At 41.0% G+C, this 21,987-nt stretch overlaps 1 protein-coding gene across 1 annotated transcript in view; it reads right to left on the reverse strand.

The window, feature by feature from the left end:
* The window catches only part of LOC139009570 (phospholipid-transporting ATPase ABCA3-like), a 173,707-nt gene that overhangs the window by 148,855 nt on the left and 2,865 nt on the right, over nt 1-21,987 (reverse strand). The window contains exon 4 of the mRNA XM_070413828.1: nt 2,934-3,063. Within this exon, the coding sequence (XP_070269929.1) occupies nt 2,934-3,063 (130 nt within the window). The remainder of the gene's footprint in view (nt 1-2,933; nt 3,064-21,987) is intronic.

Consider the following 21,987-nt stretch of genomic DNA (forward strand, 5'->3'; position numbering starts at 1 on the left):
GGGGCTGACCCTCAGGCAGGTTGACTATGAGCATCAACCCCAACCATGGTGAACAAGCTGCTGTGCCAGGGATAACACCATGAAGCAGAATTGGCCCCAGCAGGATCTGGTGCATGCTGAGATCTTTTTGTGATGTTGTGGAGATACTTTGGTCGTGCTCTCTGTGGTCTGAAGCATACCATCAGGTGTATTGGTTCTGGGGTATGTTGGCCATGACTCTGATGCAGTTCAATATTAGGCACTTCCTACGACTGGCCCTCAATTATTAGTTGGGTACTATAAAGTGATCCACAGTTTTTGGCTACCTCTGCAGTGCATGGCTATGCATGCGAGTAGCCAAGGCTAATTTCTCCCAGCACCAATCTTGGGGGTGAGTCGGCAAAAAGTCCAAGGCACCAGCCTACTAGTTACCTGTTAGGCTCCATCACTAAAGGAGCTTCTGGTGGTACATGAGTTGCATGAGGTAGTTTCTCAGTGAATCACCAGGTAGGGATGAATAGTGGTCACCAGACTGATACATATGTAAACTTGAGGCCAGTGCTTGGTCTGAGGCCACTCAGTAAAAGTCCCAGATTACACTAAGGCTACTCACCAACTGCTAGGTATCCACAGAACTTTGTGGTGGGGCAGGGTCTCAGAGACTCATCTGGGTGAGGCCAGCAGAGTTCATCTGGCCCTAACAGACCAAGATTTGCCCATGTGGGGGGAGGGCTCTATACAAAAGCAGTGGCACCAGTAGAGCATGCAAAAGATAAATGGCCCCTGCTCTAGAGCCACACAACTCAGTCTGCTGTAATTTTGGTTGGACCTCCTTGAGAGTCTTCCATGAAAGTCTGCATCATGGGGTCAGGCTGGCAATAGCCATCAGACTTCTCTGAAGGGCATGAGCTTAGCAGGACATGGCCACCAGGAGTTGGGAGGGTGAGAGTAGAGGATCCCCGCCCAGGGAGGGCAACACTAGTCAGGTGTACACGGGAGAGTGAATGGACCTCACCCCAGAGCCACACAACTCAGTCTCTAATACATCCTAGTCTATCTAAACCTCCTCAAGAGGCCACTAGAAAAGTCTCCACTGTCGGGCATGGGCGTGGCAGGGCAACAGGGAATTGGAAAGGAGTGACTATTGCATTCTACCAGGCTAATGTCATATGGAGAGGAGTGCTTGACCCAGGGAAAATGGTGTCTGTGGGTGGTGTGGGAGAGGGACTCAGAACAAAGACCCTGGTGGCTGTCCATTCAGCTTTCTCCCTGGAGCCTCAACCCATTTTCTCTTTGCATGACTCCAGCCCATTCTGGGCCACTCTCCCTCCACCAGAGCCCTGCGTGAATGGCTACAAATGATATTTAGTGCACTGGCCCTTTAAAAGGTTGCCTGGGTTGCCAGAACCGGCTTGGCTCAGTGGATAGAGCATCGGCCTGCGGACTCAAGGGTCCTGGGTTTGATTCCGGTCAAGGGCATGTACCTTGGTTGCGGGCACATCCCCAGTGGGGAGTGTGCAGGAGGCAGCTGATTGATGTTTCTCTCTCATCGATGTTTCTGGCTCTCTATCCCTCTCCCTTCCTCTCTGTAAAAAATCAATAAAATATATTTGAAAAAAAAAAGGTTGCCTGGGTTTCAAGCAGACTCCCCTTTCTCTCCCTGGAAGACAGAATCCTTGCTGATTTTCACAGCCAGATTTTATGTAGTCTCCTCTTCCAGTTCTGGTGCTCTATGCTGAGGAGCTCTGCATAGGGTTGAGACCGCACACTTTTAAGGGGTCACCTTTGCTGATAAGATATCCCTTCTGATTCTCAACAGCTATATGGGGATGCAGGGCCAGCTCTTTTCATATCTCTGCCCTTCCTACCAGTCTCAAAGTGGCTTCTTCTGTAGATCCTTGGTTATAAGACTTCTGTTCAGCTGATCTTCAGTTAAGATATTCAGGTTGATTGTTCTATAATTTAGTGTAGTTCCAATTCAGTCCTGTTAGGAGGTGAGTGTAATTTCCACCTGATCCACTGCCATCTTGATCCCTTATCTATGTTAATTTTTATTAATTCTTTATTTCCTGTTTTTCAGACTGTATAACCTCTATCAGTCTATCTTCAAGTTCACTGATTCTCTCTGACAATTCTAATCTACCAATGAGCTTCTTAATATATTTTTTTCACTTTGGTTATTGTGTTTTTAAACTCCAGAATTTCCACTTGGTTTTTAAAAATAATTTCTAACCTGGCCAATGTTTCTTATTGGTTAGAGCATTGGCCTGTGAAACAAAGGATCATGGGTTTGACTCCTGGTCAAGGACACGTACTTGGGTTGTGGGTTTGCTCCTTAGCCCTGGTCAGGGTGCATGTAATATGCAACCAATCGATGTGTCTCTCTCACATTGATGTTTTTCTCTCTCTTCCCCTCCCTCCCTTCCACTCTCTCTCTCTCTCTCTCTCAATGAAAAAAAAATACTCTAGTGGGGATTAACAATAAAATAAAAATAATTTCAATTTTTCTATTATATTTTCTACTTATTGAGATTTTTTTCATACTTTCCATTATTTCCTTAATCATTGTTTCCTTTAGTTTTTTTAAATTTATCTTTATTGTTGAAAGTTTTACATATATCCCCCTTTTTTACCCCATTGACCCATTCCACCCCACTCCTGCCCACCCCAGTCTTCACTGCACTAATGTCTATGTCCATGTGTTATGCATATATGCATATAAGTTCTTTGTTTTTTGAACACGTTTATAATGGCTACTTTGATGTCTTTGCAAAATCTGACACCTGGTATCTCTCACAAGTCATTTACAACTTCAAAAGACAGAGTGTTACCAAACAATTTTATGTATCACTGAAATGACTAAACTGTTAACATGAGGTGGATTCATAAAAATTTGTAAGCTTAATCTACAGTGTCTATGTGAGGACACCCTCTGACCAGAGGTAAATACATACCTGAGAGAATAGATAGAGTAGTAGATTTTCCTGCCCCATTATGTCCTAGAAGAACAGTGATCTGTCCCTCATATACATTCAAAGACAAGTCTTTTACAGCTAGTTTGGTAGTGTTGTGCACTCGGAATTCCTGTGAAGGAAAAGCCCCAAAATACTAATTTTATCTACATATATCACTTTGGAAGGACACACACTTATATATATGAATTATCTATAGAAGAAACAATACCACATAAGCTCATGAGGCAGAAAAATCAAAATGTAAGAAGTAAAAACTGTGAAAAGGGAAAAAATGTGATAGCCTAACAAAAGTTTTAGAATTTCACAATAAATCTATAAATACCCCTTGAGCAATCTCATCCATTCTTGTTTTGTTTCAATAATCATCTTGAAGTTGATAAGGCTATATTCTTTTTCAGTCAATGCCTTTGTCCTAATTGAAAATATAGATAGGACAATTGAAAATATCGATAGGACATCTAAAACCTAGATGTTCTATCAGCATCTCAAATTTCTTATGTGTAGACTTGCAGCATTTCTGCTTAAGACGCAAAAATATGGAAAGAGCATCATTCCCACTCTAGCAAATAAGTACCTAGTAAGATACAAAATACTTGAACCCCTCAGAGAGGTGAGTTTATCAGGCAACTAGCTTTAAATTTAAGGAAACATAGATGCCTTTAAGGAGACATGGTATATAAATATTTGCTTACCTAGAGCAGAAATAGTCACTATAAAAACTAGTGAGAAAATAGTGGTTAAATTTTTAATTCTAATTGAGTGAAGACAGCTTAAGAAACAATATTTAATGGGAGAGCTGGCATTCAAGCACATTTCATTCAGACTTAAAGTATATATTCCTTCCATCACATGCCACTGATGGTGAATAAAGACAAACCATCTTATGTAACAAAAAGAAGATGCTGTTCCTTTTTAACCCCAAATGGCAGTGGGTGTTTTCTATCTAGGTGTCCTCATTCTGCCTTGTCCCTAGGCTTGAACACCGCTGTCGTGTAACTGCTTATTTGAAATCTCTACTTGGATGAATGTTTAAGTGTCTCTGTAGCTCTTAATTCCCCAAAGCTTCACTTGAAAACAAACTTACCAAACAAATTTCAAATTCTCACCCCAGTGTCTCTAGTATCCACAAATTGCTCCACTAAACACCAATTTGCTCAAGCCACGACTGACAGCCACTGTAATTCCTCCTTTTCCCTCAATCATACATTCAACTGAAGAGCAAGTTTTCTTCAGTTCTAACTCCAAAATATATTCTGAATCTGCATAATTTGTTCTCCACTACCACAAGCCTATCCCCGCTGCCTTCACTTACCTATGCTTCTATAAAAGCCTCCTATCTGTTTTCTTCCTTCCATTCATACTCCTCACAGCTGCCAGTGTGGTCTTTTCAAAACATAAATCAGATTATGTCCCTCTACTTCATAAATTCCTATAGTTATAATTATTGCCCAATGTTTAAAAAATAGAATCCAAATATTACCAAGTGTCTTATAATTTTCCAAGTGTAGGTCTTTTATGTCCTTTGTTAAATTACTGCTAGGTTGTTTTTTAAGCAACTGCAAATGCGATTGTTTTCTTAGTTTGCCTTTCTGATAGTTCATTATTGGTGTATAAAATGGAACTGATTTCTGGATATTTATATTATATCTCCCAACTTCCATTGCATTCATTTATCAGTTCTAGTAGTATTTTGGTGGAGTCTTTAGGGTTCCCTTTATACAATATCATGTCATCTGCAAACAATCACAGTTTTAATTCTTCCTTTCTCAATGGATGCCTGTTTTTTTTCTCCTTCTTGTCTGATAGCTGTGGATAGGACTTCCAGAACCATGTTGAATAATACTGCTGAAAGCAGACATCCCTGTCCTGTTCCTGACTCAAGGGAAATGTTTTTAGTTTTGTCCATTGAGAATGATGTTGACTGTGGGGTTTGTCACATATGACCTTTATCATGCTGAGATATGCTCACTCTATTCCCACTTTATTAAAAAATTTTATTATAAAAGGGTGCTGGATATTGTAAAATGATTTTTTTGCATCTATTAATATGATTGTGTGATTTTATCCTATCATTTTGTTTATTATGCAGTATATCACAGTTATTGATTTGCAGATATTGTACCAATAATGCATCCCTGGAATAAATCCCACTTGATCACAATGTATGGCCTTTTAAATGTATTGCTGGATTTGGTTTGCTAATATTTTGTTGACGATTTCAGCATCTATGCTTGTGAGAGAGATTGGCCTATAGTTTTTTTTTCTTTATAGTGTCTTTAACTGGTTTTGGAATTAGAGCAGTGGTTCTCAACCTTCCTAATGCCACAACCCTTTATACAGTTCCTCATGTTGTGGTGACCCTCAACCATAAAATTATTTTTATTGCTACTTCATAACTATAATTTTGCTACTGCTATGAATAATGTTATAATGTAAATATATGATATGCAGGATGTATTTTCATTGTTACAAATTGAACATAAAGCATAGTGATTAATCACAAAAACAATATGTAATTATATATGTGTTTTCCGATGGTCTTAGGCGACCCCTGTGAAAGGGTCGTTCAACCCCCAAAGGGGTCGCGACCCACAGGTTGAGAACCGCTGAATTAGAGTAATGCTGCCCTCATAAAAACAGCTTGGGAGCCTTCTCTCCTCTTGAATTCTTTTGGAATAGTTTGAGAAGGATCGGTGTTAGTTACTCTTTGAATGTTTGGTAAAATTAACTGTGAAGCCATCCAGCCCAGAACTTTTGTTTACTGGAGGTTTTTTAAATTACAGCTTCAATGTAACCAGTTGTAATCTGTCTATTCAGATTCTCTGATTCTTCCTGATTCAGGTTTGGAAGATTGTATGTTTCTAGAATTTATTTATTCTGGATTGTCCAATGTTTTAGCATAGAGTTGTTCATAATATTTTCTTAAAATCTTTAGTATCTCTTTTATGTCAGTTATCTCTTTCTTTATTTCTGATTTTGTTTGAGTCCTCTCTCTTTTTCCTTGGAGTGTGATTAATGGTTTGTTGATCTGTTTATCTTTTCAAAGGAAGAGCTCTAGGTTCCACTGATCTTTTGTATTATGTTTTTAGACTCTATTTTGTTTACCCCTGCTCTGATCTTTACTATTTCCTTCCTTCTACTCACTTTGGACTTTGTTTCTTGTTCTTTTTCCAGTTTCTTTAAGTGTAAAGTTATATTGTTCATTTGAGAGATTTCTTGTTTCTTGAGGTAGGCTTGTAATACTATGACTTTCCCTCTTAGGACTGCTTTTGTTGTGTCCCATAGATTTTGGTTGTTGTGTTCCCATCTTCATTTGTTGCAAGGTATCTTATTTCTTCCTTGATCTTATTGTTAACCCATTCATTGTTTAGTAACATGCTATTTAGCCTCCATGTCTTTGTGGATTTTTCAGTTTTTTTCTCGTGATTGATTTCTTGTTTCATACTATTATGGTCAGAGAATATGCCTGATGTGATTTCAATCTTCCTAAATTTATTGAAACTTGTTTTGTGTACTAACATTTGGTTTATCCTAAAAATATCTTCCATGTGCTCTTTAAAAGGATGTATATTCTGCTGCTTTGGGGTGAAATGCTCTGAAGATATCAATTAAATCAATCTGATATAATTTGTCATTTAAGGTCACTGTTTTCTTATTGACTTTCTTTCTGGAAGTTCTATCCATTTATGTCAATGGGTCTTAAAATACCCTACTATGACTGTATCACTGTAAATCTCCCCCTTTATGTTCATCAAAATTTGCTTTTTATGTACCTGGGTTGCGGGTACAACCCCAGTAGGAGATGTGCAGGAGGCAGCTGATCGATGTTTCTCTCTCATTGATGTTTCTAACTCTCTATCTCTCTCCTTTCCTCTCTGTAAAAAAATCAATAAAATATATATTTTAAAAATTTGCTTTTTACATTCTGGTGTATAAATGTGTACAGAAGTTATGTTCTCTTGTTGGATTGCTCCCTTTATCATTATGTAGTATCCTTCTTTGTTTCTTACTATAGCCTTTTAAAATCTATTTTGTCAGATGTAAGTATTGCTACCCCAGTTTTTCTCATTTCCATTTGCATGAAATATCTTCTTCCATCCCTTTACTTTTGTCTGTATGTATCTTTAGTTCTGAGGTGGGTCATGGAGACAGCATGTATATGGGTCTTGTTTCTTATCTATTTAGCCACCCTATGTCTTTTGATTTGAACATTTAAGTTATTTACATTTAAGGTGAACCTTGATAGGTATATATTTATTGCCATTTTATTTTCTAAATTATATTTCTCTGTTTTGTTTCTTCTACTACTACTACTACTACTACTACTACTATTAGTTAGTAAAGCAGGCCCTTGAACATTTCTCATAATACAAGTTTGGTGGTAACAAACTCCTTTAGCTTTTTCTTATCTGGGAAGCTTTTTTGTTTTGTTTTGTTAATCCTTATCTGAGAACTTTTTTTTTTTCCCATTAATTTTTAGAGTGAGTGAAAGGGAGGGAGAGAGAAACATCAATTGGTTGCCTCCTGCATGCACCCCAACAAGGGCTGGGGATCAAACCTGCAACCCAGGTATGTGCCCCCAACTGGGAATCAAACCTGCAAGCCTTTGGTGCATGGGGCTGACACTCTATCCACTGAGCACACTGGCCAGGGCATGGGAAGCTTTTTATTTCTCCTTCAATGGTGGGTAAAGTAGTCTTGGTTGTAGGTCCTTGCTTTTCATCACTTTGAATATTTTATGCCAATCCCTTCTGCCTGCAAAGTTTCTGTTGAGATTTCAGCTGACAGTGTTATGGGAGTTCCCATGTAGGTAACTAACTGTTTTCTCTTGCTGCTTTTAAGAATCTCTCTTTGTCTTTAACCTTTGGCATATTATGATGTGTCTTGGTTTGAGCCTCCTTGGGTTCATCTTGTATGGGACTCTCTGTGCTTCCTGGACTTGTGTGTCTTTTTCCATCACCAGGTTAGGAAAGTTTTTTGTTATTATTTCTTTAATCAAGTTCTTGATCTCTTACTGTCTTCTCCAGATATCACTATAATGCAGATGTTGTTAAGCTTCATATTGTCCCAAAGGTCCCTTAAACTATCCTCATTCTTATTATTTTTTCTTTTTTCTGCTCTGATAAAATATTTTATTTCATATCTTGTCTTCCAAATCACTGAGTAGATTATCTGCTTCATTGAACCTACTCTTTAGTCCTTAAAGAGTATTCTTGTTATCATATATTGTATTCTTCATTTCTCTCTGGTCCTTTTTTATGTTTTCTATGTCCTTGTTCATGCTGTTGTGGTTCTCATTAAGTTCCTTGAGTATCCTTGTGACCATTATTTTGGACTCTATATCTGATAAGCTGCTTGCCTCCATTTCACTTAGCTCTATTTCTGGAGATTTTTCCTGTTCTTTCACTTTGGGTCCCCTTTAGCTGCCTCTGTGTGTGTGTGTACCTATGTATTAGGTAGATCTGCTATGACTCCCAGTCTTTGTGGGGTGGCCTTATGTAGTAGGTGTCCTGTGGGACCTAGTCACACATTATCCTTGATCTCCTGAGCTGGGTGCACTAGGAATGTCCTTTGTGTGTGTTATGTGGGCCCTCCTTTTGTAATTGAGTCTTGCTTGTTATTGGCCCCTTTGTGCGTGGGACTGACACTCAGGCTAGCTGCCTATGAGGCTCAACCATGACTATAGCATGCGAGCTGGTGTGCAGGTGCTGACCACACAAAGAGGAATTCAGCAGGTTTAGTGCCTCCTGAGATCTCCCTTTGAATATGCTTCTTGTGAAGTTGTTGGATCCTGCTCCAATGTTGTCTGAAGCTAGCCACTGGGTGTGTTGGTTCTGAGCCTCGTTGGAAGGACTGCAGGGCAGGTTAATGTCAGGCATGTGTGTGACTGGCCCTCAGCAACTTGTTTGGAGCTACAAGCAATTCATAGTTTGTGGTGGCCTCTGCTGGGCCTGGGTGCATGTAGAAAGGACCAAGCTGCGCACCAAGGTATTTTTCCAGCGTTGGGCCAGAGGCAGGTCAGCAAATGTTCCAAGGGTTCCCAAGATCTGTTTCCACCTGCCTTTGCCTGCTGGCTACTTGTTAGGTCCAGTCACTGAAAAAGCTTCTGGTGGGGTCAGAAGGATCTCCTGTGAGGGGAAGGGGCTGGTCAGGCTTCAGGAAAGGTAATGGGTGTGGTTCCTGCCCCAGGGTCACATGAGTGTGTCTGTACAAATTTTTCCCTGAACTCAGCTGGGTGGAGTCACTAGAAGTCGGGTGAGTGGGGCCTCTGAAGCCCAGAGGTTGGGTTAGCCAGAACCCAGGAAGGTGGTTCAGTCAGATCTTCCATGAGGGGAAAGTGTGAGTCAAATTCACAAGAACGTGTAGGGAATGGCCCCCACTCCAAAGCCAGACAACTCAGGCACTGACACCCCCTGAGTCTGTCCAGACCTCTAACACCCTGGCCAATGCAGCTCACTCTTCAGTAGGGCCTGAATTCTGCAGGGTGGGATGAGAGGGTGTCCAGAAGGTGAGGCAATTGCTTTTCCCAAGGCTGATGCCTCACAGAGGAGAGTGCTCCACCCAAGAAGGTTGGCATCTGCTGTATGGGGGCTGTCACCTCAGCTCCCTCCCCAGAGCCACAAACCCCAGACTCTCCTCAGGCAATTCTAGTCCACTCCACCCTCCCTCTGCTGGAGCCCAGGATGAATAGCCGTGAACAAAATTTTGTGTGTTGGCCATTTAAGAGGGTGCCTGTGTGTCTTCCAATGGTGGGCAGAAACACTTCTGCTTTTCACAACTGAATATTATGTGGACGCTTCTTCCTGGTTCTGGTGCTCTGGGCTGGGGAGTCGGGCTTATCGCTTAGGATCCACCTTCTCAGTGGGAACGTTCCTTCAGCTGAAATAACCCTCCAGAACCTCAGCTGCCACTCATGGGAGTGGGACCAGGCTTTTTCACATCTCCACCCTTCCTATCAGTCTTGATATGGCTTCTTCCCTGGTTAAAAGTCTTCTCTTCAGCTAGTCTTCACTTGGTTATTCAGGATGATTATCCTTTAACTAGAGGCCTGATGCACAAAATTCATGCAAGAGTAGGCCTTCCTTCCCCCAGATGCCAGCACCAGCTTCCCTCTGGCACCCAGGACCCGGGCTTCCCTCGCAGCCCTGGCTTCGTCCGGAAGGTTGTCCCGAAGGACGTCCAGAAGGATATCCAATCTAATTAGCATATTACACTTTTATTATTATAGATTTAGTTGTAATTCCAGTTTGATTCTGGGAAGTAAGTATAGCTTCTACCTACTCCACCATGATCTTGAAACCCTCTCATAATGGCCATTTCTGGATACAGCATTACTTGGTGTCCCATGCTTCATCTCTACCAAGCCCAACAGCATACCAGGAACTGTTTTTGAAAGGTATAGTTCTCAGCTTCAATTGCAGATCAGCATTGTTATTCTCCCACTGAAGCTTGCCATGAAATCAGCATATCCTCTTCCAGCATGACCCCTCTAATACCAGGGTCTTCTGGGTTGTGATGTCCAAGCAGCAGGGCTGGTTTTACTACAGCCTGGACCTGCTACAGCACCCATTCCTGCTCTGGACTCCACTCAGAAGTGGCAGCTTTTCACATCATTTTTGCATAGGGAAAGGCAGTGTCCCTGTGTGCACACTGTGCCTCCAGAACCTGAAGTGGCCTACTAGGCATTATTCTTCCTTTTTCACGGTGAGAGATGTAAACTACACTAAGTCCTCCTTTACTCTGGAAAGGATAACTGGCAGGTCCCAGACAACTAAACTCCTAAAATATTACTGATGTAGTGAGCCCCCTGAATCTTTATAGGCTTTATCTGTCCCTTCCTTAGAGTACATGTGTCTTACCAAGGCTTCCAACATACTTCCCATTTCTTGTTTATCTGGTCCAACTATCATATAGTGGGCCAGAGGGACACTCTGCAAGATGAATGGAAAGTCCAGGTCTGTTTGTATTGTATTAGAACAGAGGGCCAAGGAATTTATAGCCCTGGACAAATACTTGAGTACTGTTGTTGCTCATTTCAAACAAATACAAAAGTCTATGATCCTCATTTCTGATGGTGATGGAAAAAAAGAAGTTGCCATATCAATGGCCTAATATCATGTTCTTGGGCTGTGTCTATCTCCTACCATAGATGAAAAGTCCCACATCTGGCACAACAGCTGAAACTAGGTGCTATTTGCTTGAGTTTCTGGTATTTGTTATCCCCTAGGATCCATCTGGATAGATTTTTGCAAAAACTAAAATGGTAAATTAAATAGAGGGAGATAGCCGAAACTGGTTTGGCTCAGTGGATAGAGCGTCGGCCTGCGGACTGAAGGGTCCCAGGTTCGATTCCGGTCAAGGGCATGTACCTGGGTTGCGGGCACATCCCCAGTGGGAGATGTGCAAGAAGCAGCTGATCGATGTTTCTCTCTCATCGATGTTTCTAACTATCTATCTCTCTCCCTTCCTCTCTGTAAAAAATCAATAAAATATATTTTAAATAAATAAATAAATAAATAAATAAATAGAGGGAGATATATTGGGGTATTGTCACTCATACCACTCTAATCTCTGCCACTCCCCCCAGAATGTGATATTGCTTTTGATTTTCAAAGGATTCCACTTGATTTTCCTCAGTATGACAGCTCTTCCTGAGGCCAAGGGGTCGATACATGGGTTAATATAACTACCAAGTATGTCATTTCTAATTACATTTGACTACTGTGAAAATGCCCACTAAGTGGGTCTATAGTCCCAGTGTACCCACCATATGCCAGACAAGGGCCAGAATTCCATTAATTACCCAGCCTGCATATACCCCTGCTCTAATAAGAGGTCCATGATGATATGGTTACTCAAATGGCTGATGTCCCTTTGCAAAAGGTGTGCAGTCATTATCAAGTACATTTGCAATGATGTTGCTGAGTGTTTCACTTAGCAATCCAGCTCTTCCTTCACTCAATGGGTGTCATCAGCTCTGAACACTGGAAACTGTGAAAGAGACCACTAATTTGCACTGGGCACCTGTCCTCAACTCTTTATGATCTACTTTTCTTTCTTCTAGTTGTATGGCTTGAGCAATACCCTCATTGGCTATCCATCTATCTTGCCTCAAGAAAACTGTGATTTTTTAACAATCATTTGTGGATCAGGTGTCCCAGACTGGCACGCCGTACTTGCCACTTATTAAATACAATTGTTCTTCCCCATGCCACCACCTGGCTTTGATTATTGTTTTTAAATATATATATTTACTGATTTTTTACAGAGAGAAAGGGAGAGGGATAGAGAGCTAGAAACATTGATGAGAGAGAAACATTGATCAGCTGCCTCCTGCACACTCCCCACTGGGGACGTGCCTGCAACCAAAGTACATGCCCCTGACCGGAATCGAACCTGGGACCCTTGAGTCCGCAGGCCGACGCTCTATCCACTGAGCCAAACCGGCTAGGGCATGGCTTTGATTATTTTGGAGTCATATTATCTCCACTGCTATCAGGGAGTCCAGTTCTGTTAAAGTAGCTCCTACTTCCAGCAGTTATCAGTGATGCTGTGTTCCTCTCACTAGACTTTAATGAATGTCCTCCGGGCTTACCAGCGAAGCACAGGCACGTAGTACGTTAGATGGGCGGGACTGGTGCAGGGTCTCTCTGAGGCTGCAATCACGATGACAACCAGGGCTCCAGTCATCTGAAGGTCTGACTGAGACCTGGGCATTTACTGCCCAGCAGGCATTCTTAAGTTGGCACTGGTTGTCTTGGGAAGCCTCGGTTCTTATCCATATGAGCTGCTCCACATGGCAGCTTGCATGACATGGTGGCTGTCTTTAAAGCATGATATTCAAGACCAAAGAAAAAGCTACAATGACTTCCACGTCCCGGATGTCCCATACTTCATTTCTACAATATTCTATAGTCACAGAGTCAGCCATATTCAGTGCAGGAGGGGACTGTCCAAGGATGTGAATGTAAGGCAGTGAGGATCCCTGGAAGCCGGCATGAAGGCTGCCAACAATTATCCACCAGGTGTCTCCACTGATTCGTATTCTTCTCAAACATGCCTTCATCTGCTTCCGGTTCCACAAAAGTTTTAATCCTTTAATAGGATCAGCTCAAATTCCAGGGTCTTGTCACCTAAATCAAGTCCAGGTGTGAATAAGACTTCTGTGGTCTAGTTTCTAGAGAACACCTCCTAAAGTACAATTACTTCATATCTGAAAACCTGTCAACCAAAGAGACATGAAATCTATCATCCCCCATTCTTCCCCACAAATCCAACATAAAATGGTGGTACACACAAAGGTTAACCACTGCATACATTCCCACCGAAATAAGTGGAAAACATTGAAATCCACTAATCAGAATGTTGGCAGTTCCTTGATTAGGAATCAAAACAAGAGAATCTTCCTACAAGGCTCTTGGCTCTTCCGCCTGTGCAGCTCTGCCTTCTGAATCATGCTTCCATGAAAGGCAGTTGATGTCTACAGCTGAGTTTTATTTTTGGCCTGCTTTCTATTTGTAGATTTTGGTAATCCAAAGTCCTCTTTTTATTTTTTACTATCTCTGTCCTTTTAGGTATAAGCTGCTGGTATTTCTTCTGGTACAGTTTTATTTAAAACATTGCACTCACTGTAGTGACAAAATCCAGGCCCACAAATAAATTTGAAACAATTCTTCTCTTCCTGTGGCTTCTGCTGAGGCTCCCACAATGCTGTTTGATTGAAAAGCTCTCTGAGGCACTGCCTTAGATCCTTCTGCTATCTTAAAAACAAAAGGTTTTACTCACCATTTTGTCTTCAACATTATATAATGTTTTTCTGACAATGACCTGGATTTTCTCTTTGATTGGAAGCCACTCTTTAATTTCAACATCACTTGCCATCTAGAGAGGCTGGGAATTATCAAAACCAATACCCGTCTCCTTTATGTTCAACAGTCCTTTCTTCTGCTTCTCTTTCCTCTCACATAAACTACATTTTACTTAAGGCAACAAAAATGCAGGCAGTTCATTCATTAATATGCCTGAAAATAACTTTAGCTCAAACAGTTCATAAGGTACATTTCCTCTCTATTCCCACGTTATTGCAGGTGATATATATATATATACCTAATAAGCTAACTGTCCTTCCCACTTTCCAACCGGTTGCTATAACATGCACTGACCACAAGGGGGCAGACACTCAATGCAGGAGCTGCCATGATGCGCACAGAGAAACAACACCACGGACCTAGCGCCACAAAACAACACTTGGCTTCCCCCAAGTGGGACACAGGCCCCACCACCACCCCGGAGCAACAGCCCACCAAATCGCAGCCAATGCTGCCATGGCATGAAATGCGGCCCACAGCCCAGCCCAGCCCGCAAACGGTGGCTGTGGGTGCCGGATAATGACGTCACATTTTTGTTAACATTCTGAAGCTGAAATTGTCGACAGAATATGTCTGAAGACCAACTATTGGCACAACATACCTCTGAGGCTGAAAGAAAGCGGTGTCATCGACAGAATATGTCTGAAGAACAGTCATCAACAAGTACTACCAATACTGGTAGGAACTGCCTTCACAGCGAAAATGAGGTACATGAGGATGCAATTATCAAACACAGTTGTGGCGGGATGACTGTTACATGTCAATTTTTCCTATCCCTAAATTTCTCCAATGAAAAACCATCCGATGGAAAATTTACTTAATGTTGTAGCAAAGGCAACATTTCTCCAAATTATATAAATTTTCCAGAATACCCAGCATATTTAAAACAATTAATGATAAACGAAGATTCTGACAGTAAAAATGTCATGGAAAATATTCTTTCCATAAATAGTTCTTTTGCTTTTGCTTCAATGGGTGCAAATATTGCATCACCATCAGGATATGGGCCATACTGTTTTAGAATACACGGACAAGTTTATCACCGTACTGGAACTTTACATCCTTCGGATGGTGTTTCTCGGAAGTTTGCTCAACTCTATATTTTAGATACTGCCGAAGTGACAGGCAAAAGATTAGCAATGCCAGAAAACCAAGCTTGCTCAGAAAGACTCATGATCAACATCAACAACCTCATGCATGAAATAAATGAATTAACAAAATCATACAAGATGCTACATGAGATAGAAAAGGAAGCCCAATCTGAAGCAGCAGTGAAAGGTATTGTTCCCTGAAAAGTAACAATGGTAATTAAATACAATTGTAACAGTGACCTGGGTAGATATAATTTTCCCCGGGGTAACCGAGGTTGCTGTCATATTCAGAAACGAAGATGGAGAACCTCCTATTGAAAGGGACTTGCTCATTCATTGTAAACCAGATCCCAATAATCTAAATGCCAGTAAAATGAAACAAATCAGTATCCTGTTTCCTACATTAGACGCAATGATGTATCATATTCTTTTCTTTTTAAAAAAAATGTATTTTATTGATTTTTTACAGAGAGGAAGGGAGAAGGAGAGGGAGTTAGAAACATTGATGAGAGAGAAACATCGATCAGCTGCCTCCTGCACACTCCCCACTGGGGATGTGCCTGCAACCAAGGTACATGCCCTTGACTGGAATTGAACCCGGGACCCTTAAGTCCGCAGGCCAACGCTCTATCCACTGAGCCAAACCAGTCAGGGTGATGTATCCTATTCTTTTTCCACATGGTGAAAAGGCTGGGAAACAGATATTGCATTAAGACTCAGAGACAACAGTGTAATTGACATTATTGTCAATTATTACTAGACTAGGGGCCCGGTGCACAAAAATTTGTGCACTGGGGAGGGGGTTCCCTCAGCCCAGCTTGCCCCCTATCACATACTGGGAGCCCTAGGGGATGTCCTACTACCTGCTCCCTGCTCCCCTTGGGGAGTGGGCCTAAGCCACAGTCTGGCCTCCCTTTGTGGAAGGCGACCGGGCTGATCAGGGGAAGGCACCAGCCCCATCACCCCGCTGCTGCAGCCACTGCCAGTCACTGTAGCCACCAAGGTGTTTTCATCAACACGGACTCCAGTCCCTTTACCATGAAAAAATGACAACTTTCTTTAGGCATTTTCAAGAAGTGTCTTTCATAGGATATGACATTTCTTTCTTTCTTTATCATCACCTGGGGATATGTTTCCATTGATTTTTAGAGAATGTGGAAAAGAAAGGGAAAGACAGAGAGAAACATCAAAGTGAGAGGAACACTTTGATTGGTTGCCTCCTGCATGAGCCCTGACCTGGGCCGGAGCCAGGGAGGAAAGTTCAACCTAGGTACATGCCCTTGGTCAGAATTGAACCCAGAATCTGCGTTGGGCAGGCCGAGGCATTATCCACTGAGCCAAACTGGCTAGGACAGGATATGACATTTCTTAACCCTCCAGCAGCAGACCTTCATTTTTTTCTCCAGGAGTGTGGTAAAAAAAACCCTAGATCACTTTTTGGACTCTTATTACCCAAGTTACTAAGAATATTACCAGTGGCATACAGAGAGCTTAACCAATCAGAGGTCAGAAAAGGTGTTTCCTCTGTAGTTCACACCAATTGCTGGTTTGGCCCCTGCCCAGGCCTAACGCCTCTGGCGAGTCATTAGCCCTGGGCCAGGGCACCCTCAGCTCCAAGCCACCATGGCCATCAAGGATCGCTGGCTGGCTGCGCCCAGGTTCGGGCCGCCACCACCATCAAGGATCACTGGCTGGCTCCTCCCCGGCCCAAGCCTAAAGCCTCAGGCCGAGGTTTTAGGCCTGGGCATCTCGCCGCCTCCAAAGATCGCTGCTGGCTGGCTCCGCCCCGGCCCAGGCCTAAAGCCTCTGCTCGAGGCTTTAGGCCTGGGCCGGGGCACCCCCAGCTCCCGCCGCAGCTGATCGCTGGCTGGCTCCTCACCGCCCCAAGCCTAAAGCCGGCCGCCATCTTGGCTGACAGTTAATTTGCATAAGGATATGCTGATTAGCCAATGGGAAGGGTAGCGGTCGTACGCTAATTACCATGTTTCTCTTTTATTAGTGTAGATGAAATTTAAGGACGCAAGTCACACAAATGCAATATTATGGATTTCATCTCTCCATCTGGGACACGTTCAATCCTATTTTAAATGCAGGACACTCAACAGTATATTGTCGATTCATATTCAAAAATGGAAGCCAATCAGATAAATTTCATTAAAGCAACCAATCTAAGTTGAGAGTTGAAAAATATAGTGGTTTGATGGGTTATCTCACATCTAGATCTGAAAATGACAGTGTTCTGATTGGTAAAATGATAATACTTCCATCATCTTTTGATGGTAGTCCCTGAAATATGCAGCAGCGATATCAGGATGCTATGGCAATTGTAACTAAGTATGGCAAGCCCTATTTATTTGTAACTATGATGTGTAACCCCAAATGGGCAGATATTATAAATAATTTAAAACACTGGCAAAAAAAAATGAAAACAGATTTGACTTGGTAGCCAGGGTTTTTAATATTAAGCTGAATGCTCTTTTAAATGATATATGTAAATTCAATTTATTTGGCGAGTAGGTGCAATCATCATGCTACTGAGAAATCTTAATAGTAAATGGGGTCTTGTAATAATACCAGATTTATTATCACAAGACTGTGACCTAACATAATCAAGGCTGAAGTATTAACAGGATCTGCAAAGGAGAGGTTTTTCTGATTGCAAGAACTGATTTGTCCCCATCTGACACTGGCCTCCCATTTAAATTAATTCGAAGACAGTTTCCCATGATGCCAGCATTCACGGTGACTATTAATAAATCACAAGGACAAACTCTAGACAGAGTAGGAATATTCCTACCTGAACCCATTTTCGCACATGGTCAGTTATATGTTGCTTTCTCTCGAGTTCTAAGAGCATGTGACGTTAAAGTTAAAGTTGTAAATACTTCATCACTAGGGAAATTAGTCAAGCACTCTGAAAGTGTTTTTACTCTTAATGTGGTGTGCAGGGAGATATTAGAATAAATTTAATCAATTTATCAGTCATTGTTTGTATCAATGTTGTTTTTATACCATGTTTTTATTGTTTTCATATCATTTTGTTGTTTTTATTTCATGTTTTTGTTGTTTTCATACCAGGTCTTTGTTGTTGTTGTTATATCATGTTGTTATCGTTTATTTATTAATCAATTTACATATTATTTTCATGTACATTTTACTAATTTTCTTTCACCTCTGACACTTCTATTATAGAGAAAAGGCGAATAGCAATATTAAAACATTTCTTCTAATTAATTTCTTTTCAATGTGTAAGAATTTGTGCACCGGGCCACTAGTTGTTATATAATAGGAATATTCTTTCCTACAGTTTAAACAGCAGTTCCTCACTTCCACTTAAGCCAGCAGTTCTCAACCTGGGGGTCGCAACCCCTTTGGCGGTCGAACGACCCTTTCACAGGGGTTGCCTAAGACCAACCTGCAGATCAGATATTTACATTACGATTCATAACAGTAGCGACATTACAGTTATGAAGTAGCAACGACAATAATTTTATGGTTGGGCCACAGCATGAGGAACTGTATTAAAGGGCCGGAGGCTGAGAACCGCTGCTCAAGCCTTTAGTGGCAGCCACCTCCCAGACCGTTTGGCTTTTGTTAACAATCCATTCCAGGCCCTTTAAGCTCCACCAGCACTCTCCTCAAGGTTCTCCCAGCTTTCCTCACTTTCCAATCCCAAAACTACTCCCACATTATTAGTTACTTGTTATGGCAGCATCCTACTTCCAGGTGCCAAATCTATTTAAAGTGTATTGATGAGTAATAAATGACCCAAAACAAAGTGGCTTGAAGCAACAATAAATATGTAATTTTCTCATAGTTTCTGGCCTCAGAAATGCTGAACTGGGCAGCATGATTTTGTATTTGAAATGTTAGCAAGTCATCTAAAAGCTTAATCAAGATGGGAGGGTCCACTTTAAAGTAGCTTACTCAGAAGGCTGACAGTCGGTACTAGTTGCTGGGAGAAGGAGTCATTTCATCCCGTGTGAGACTCTCTTCAGTCATTTAGGTGACTGCTTGAGTATCCTCATAAGTTAGAATCTGACTTCCCCTTCTGTGACTTAGCCCTGGAGGCAGTCTGTCACTTGTGCAGTGTTTGATTAGTTCTACAGGCCAGCCCTACTCAATGGCATGAAAATCAAGAGATGTGGGTCACTGAAGGTCCTCTTAGAGGCTGTCTACCACCCTTTGTGACATCACCCAAGTTATATTTCTAGTTGCCGGAAGGAGGTGTGGATTGTCTTGTGGGGCAGAGGCTACTGTATCATCTTCAAGGAAGAGAGAAAGAAATACTTGCCCCTAAATGGGGGGAGTGAGCCATTTTGGCAGGCTGAGGGTTCAGGGGAAATTGGAACTCAAGATTTTTGCATCTTACATTTCCTACCCTATGTATCCATGTTATATTCCTTCCCAAGAAAGATCGCCCCCCGCCCCACCCCCCAATCCTAGGATGGCAGACCTGCTTAATTAGGAATTTAACCTTCTCTAGAGCCCTGCTGTTCTTATGTTTCAGTATAGGGCAATGTTCTCAGCTCTTATGCTCTTTGGTTGCTGGAGAGGAAAATATCGTCATATGCTTCCTGGTAATCTCACCGGATTTCAGCTGGCCGCTAATGGGTAATCACGTACAGCCTTTCATTTTCCATCTCCAGTGTATCAGTTCACCCAACAATATCCATCCACTTCCATAATCCCTATAATTACTTTCCCCACATTTTTTTTCAAACACTTGAAACATGACACCAAAGGAAAATTTCTTTTACCTTGAATACCACCCCAATTCACCACGTGTGGACATTGTACTGCTTCCTTATACAGTGGGGCCTTGACTTAAGAGTTTAATTCGTTCCGAGACCAAGCTCGTTAAGAAGCTCGTTACAGAGCTCGTTAACTCAAATTACTCTATCAACTCAATGCAAAAAATCAGCCGAGAGACAGCTGGTATCTCAAAAAACTCGTTAGTCGGGACACTCGTAAGTCAAGGCCCCACTGTACTTTTTAGTCTACCTCTCATCTTGTCATCTGCTTTCTCAGTTCACTCAGGTACAGACAATCACCAGGTTTTCTGGAAAGTACACCTTAATATAGGAGTTAGCATCCAGGAAGTGTATGTAAGATAGAAATTGGTGTGTAGGAATGCTCTTGAGATTAGCACCTGTGCGCGAACAGAGAAGAGTTGACTTGTAGTATAGTCGCAACAAAGACAACCCCACAAGAAAATGGGCCTCATTTTGTGTAAGGTGACTGTTCAGCTGAGGTCATTGTTGGGAAGGTGGCCAGCATCCACAGTAGCCATATTTTCAGAGAAAGAAGATTTAATACCTGTCCTTCTCAAATTCTTCCAAACAACTAAAAGACAGGCAACACTTCCCAACACATTTTATGAGGCCATCATAACCTTAAGACCAAACTGGCAGATGTAGCAATAACAAAAGAAAACTATAGACTGATATCTCTCATAAATACAGATGTAAAAATGCTAAACAAAATACTAGCAAATTGAATTCAATAATACTTTAAAAAGATAATACATCATGATTAAGAGGGGTTCAGTTGAAGGAGGCAAGGATAGTTCAACATACACAAATTAATCAATGTAATAAACCACATTAACAAAATAAAGGATAAATCATACGATCATATCAATAGATGTAGAAAAAGCATTTGACAAGATACAACATCCATTCATTATTAAAACATTCAATAAAATAAGTATAGAAGGCAAGTACCTCAACATAATAAAGGCCATATATGACAAACCCTCAGCTAATATACTTCATAGTTAAACATTGAAAGCTTTTTTTCTCTAAGATCAGGAACAAGACAAGTCTGTCCACTTTAACCACTCTTATTCAACATAGTACTGGAGGTCCTAGCCAGAGCAATCAGAAAGATATACTCAAGCAAGAGAAAGATATAAAAGGCATCCAAATTGGGAATAAAGAAGTAAAAGTGTCACTTTTTGCAGATGACATGATTCTGTATATAGAAAGCCTAAAGACTCCACCAAAAAACTATTAGAAACAATAAACAAATACAGTAACGTTGTAGAATACAAAATAAATATACAAAACACATTGCATTCCTATATACTAACAATGAAATTTCAGAAAAAGAAATAGAAAAAATTTATTTTATAATTGAAACAAAAAGAATAAAATACTTAGGAATAAACTTAAACAAAGGATGTGAAAGATGTATACATTGAAAACGACATGACATTATTAAAAGCAACTGAAAAAGATACAGATAAATGAATAGATATTCCATGTTCATGGATTGGAAGAATCAAGATAGTTAAAATGTCCATACTACTCAAAACAATATACAGATTTAATGCAATCCCCATCAAAACTGCAATGGCATTTAAAAAAAGAAACAGAACAAACAATTACCAGATTTGTATGAACCACAAAAAACCCAAATAGCCAAAGCAATCCTGAGGAGCAAAAAATGAGTTTTGTATTTGGCTTACACAACCAAAAGAGAGACCTGCATATAGCACACTGGAGTATAAACACCTCCAAAATTAACCTGAATTTGCATGGAAGGATCTGTGATTACCAAAGCTGTAGGGTTAGGAACGCAAATCAAGGTAGGCAGACCTTCAAGAGCCGATGTATTGCCAGTAAGTACACAGGATACCTGAATGCTACATGCCTGCAACTGATCCAGATAGACTGAGATACAAGAATCCCTTCCCTGACAGAGGAGAGTACAGATAGACAAGTGCAAAACATTGTGAACAGAAACTAATGTTCTAGACCAGTGATTTTCACCCTTTTCATCTCCTGGCATGCACAAATTAATTACTAAAATGTCTGTGGCACACCAAAAAATATATTTCTTGCTGATCTGACAAAAATTGGTATAATTTTGATTCATTCACACTGGATGGCTATTTTTGTGTTGGCTGTTGTCATTTTTATTTGACAATCTAAGAAAAAAGAGATTAGTGCCCCTAAATAATCACATTTTAAAACACTGTGGCACACCAGTTGAAAATCGCTGTTCTAGACTCTACATTTTAAAATGAGTATATTCATAGAAGACCACAGTTATAGTTTATAGAAAGCC

The sequence above is a fragment of the Myotis yumanensis genome, unplaced genomic scaffold (assembly GCF_028538775.1).
Source record: "Myotis yumanensis isolate MYYU_CA2020_CCGP unplaced genomic scaffold, mMyoYum1.0.hap1 SCAF_4, whole genome shotgun sequence".
NCBI lineage: Eukaryota > Metazoa > Chordata > Mammalia > Chiroptera > Vespertilionidae > Myotis > Myotis yumanensis.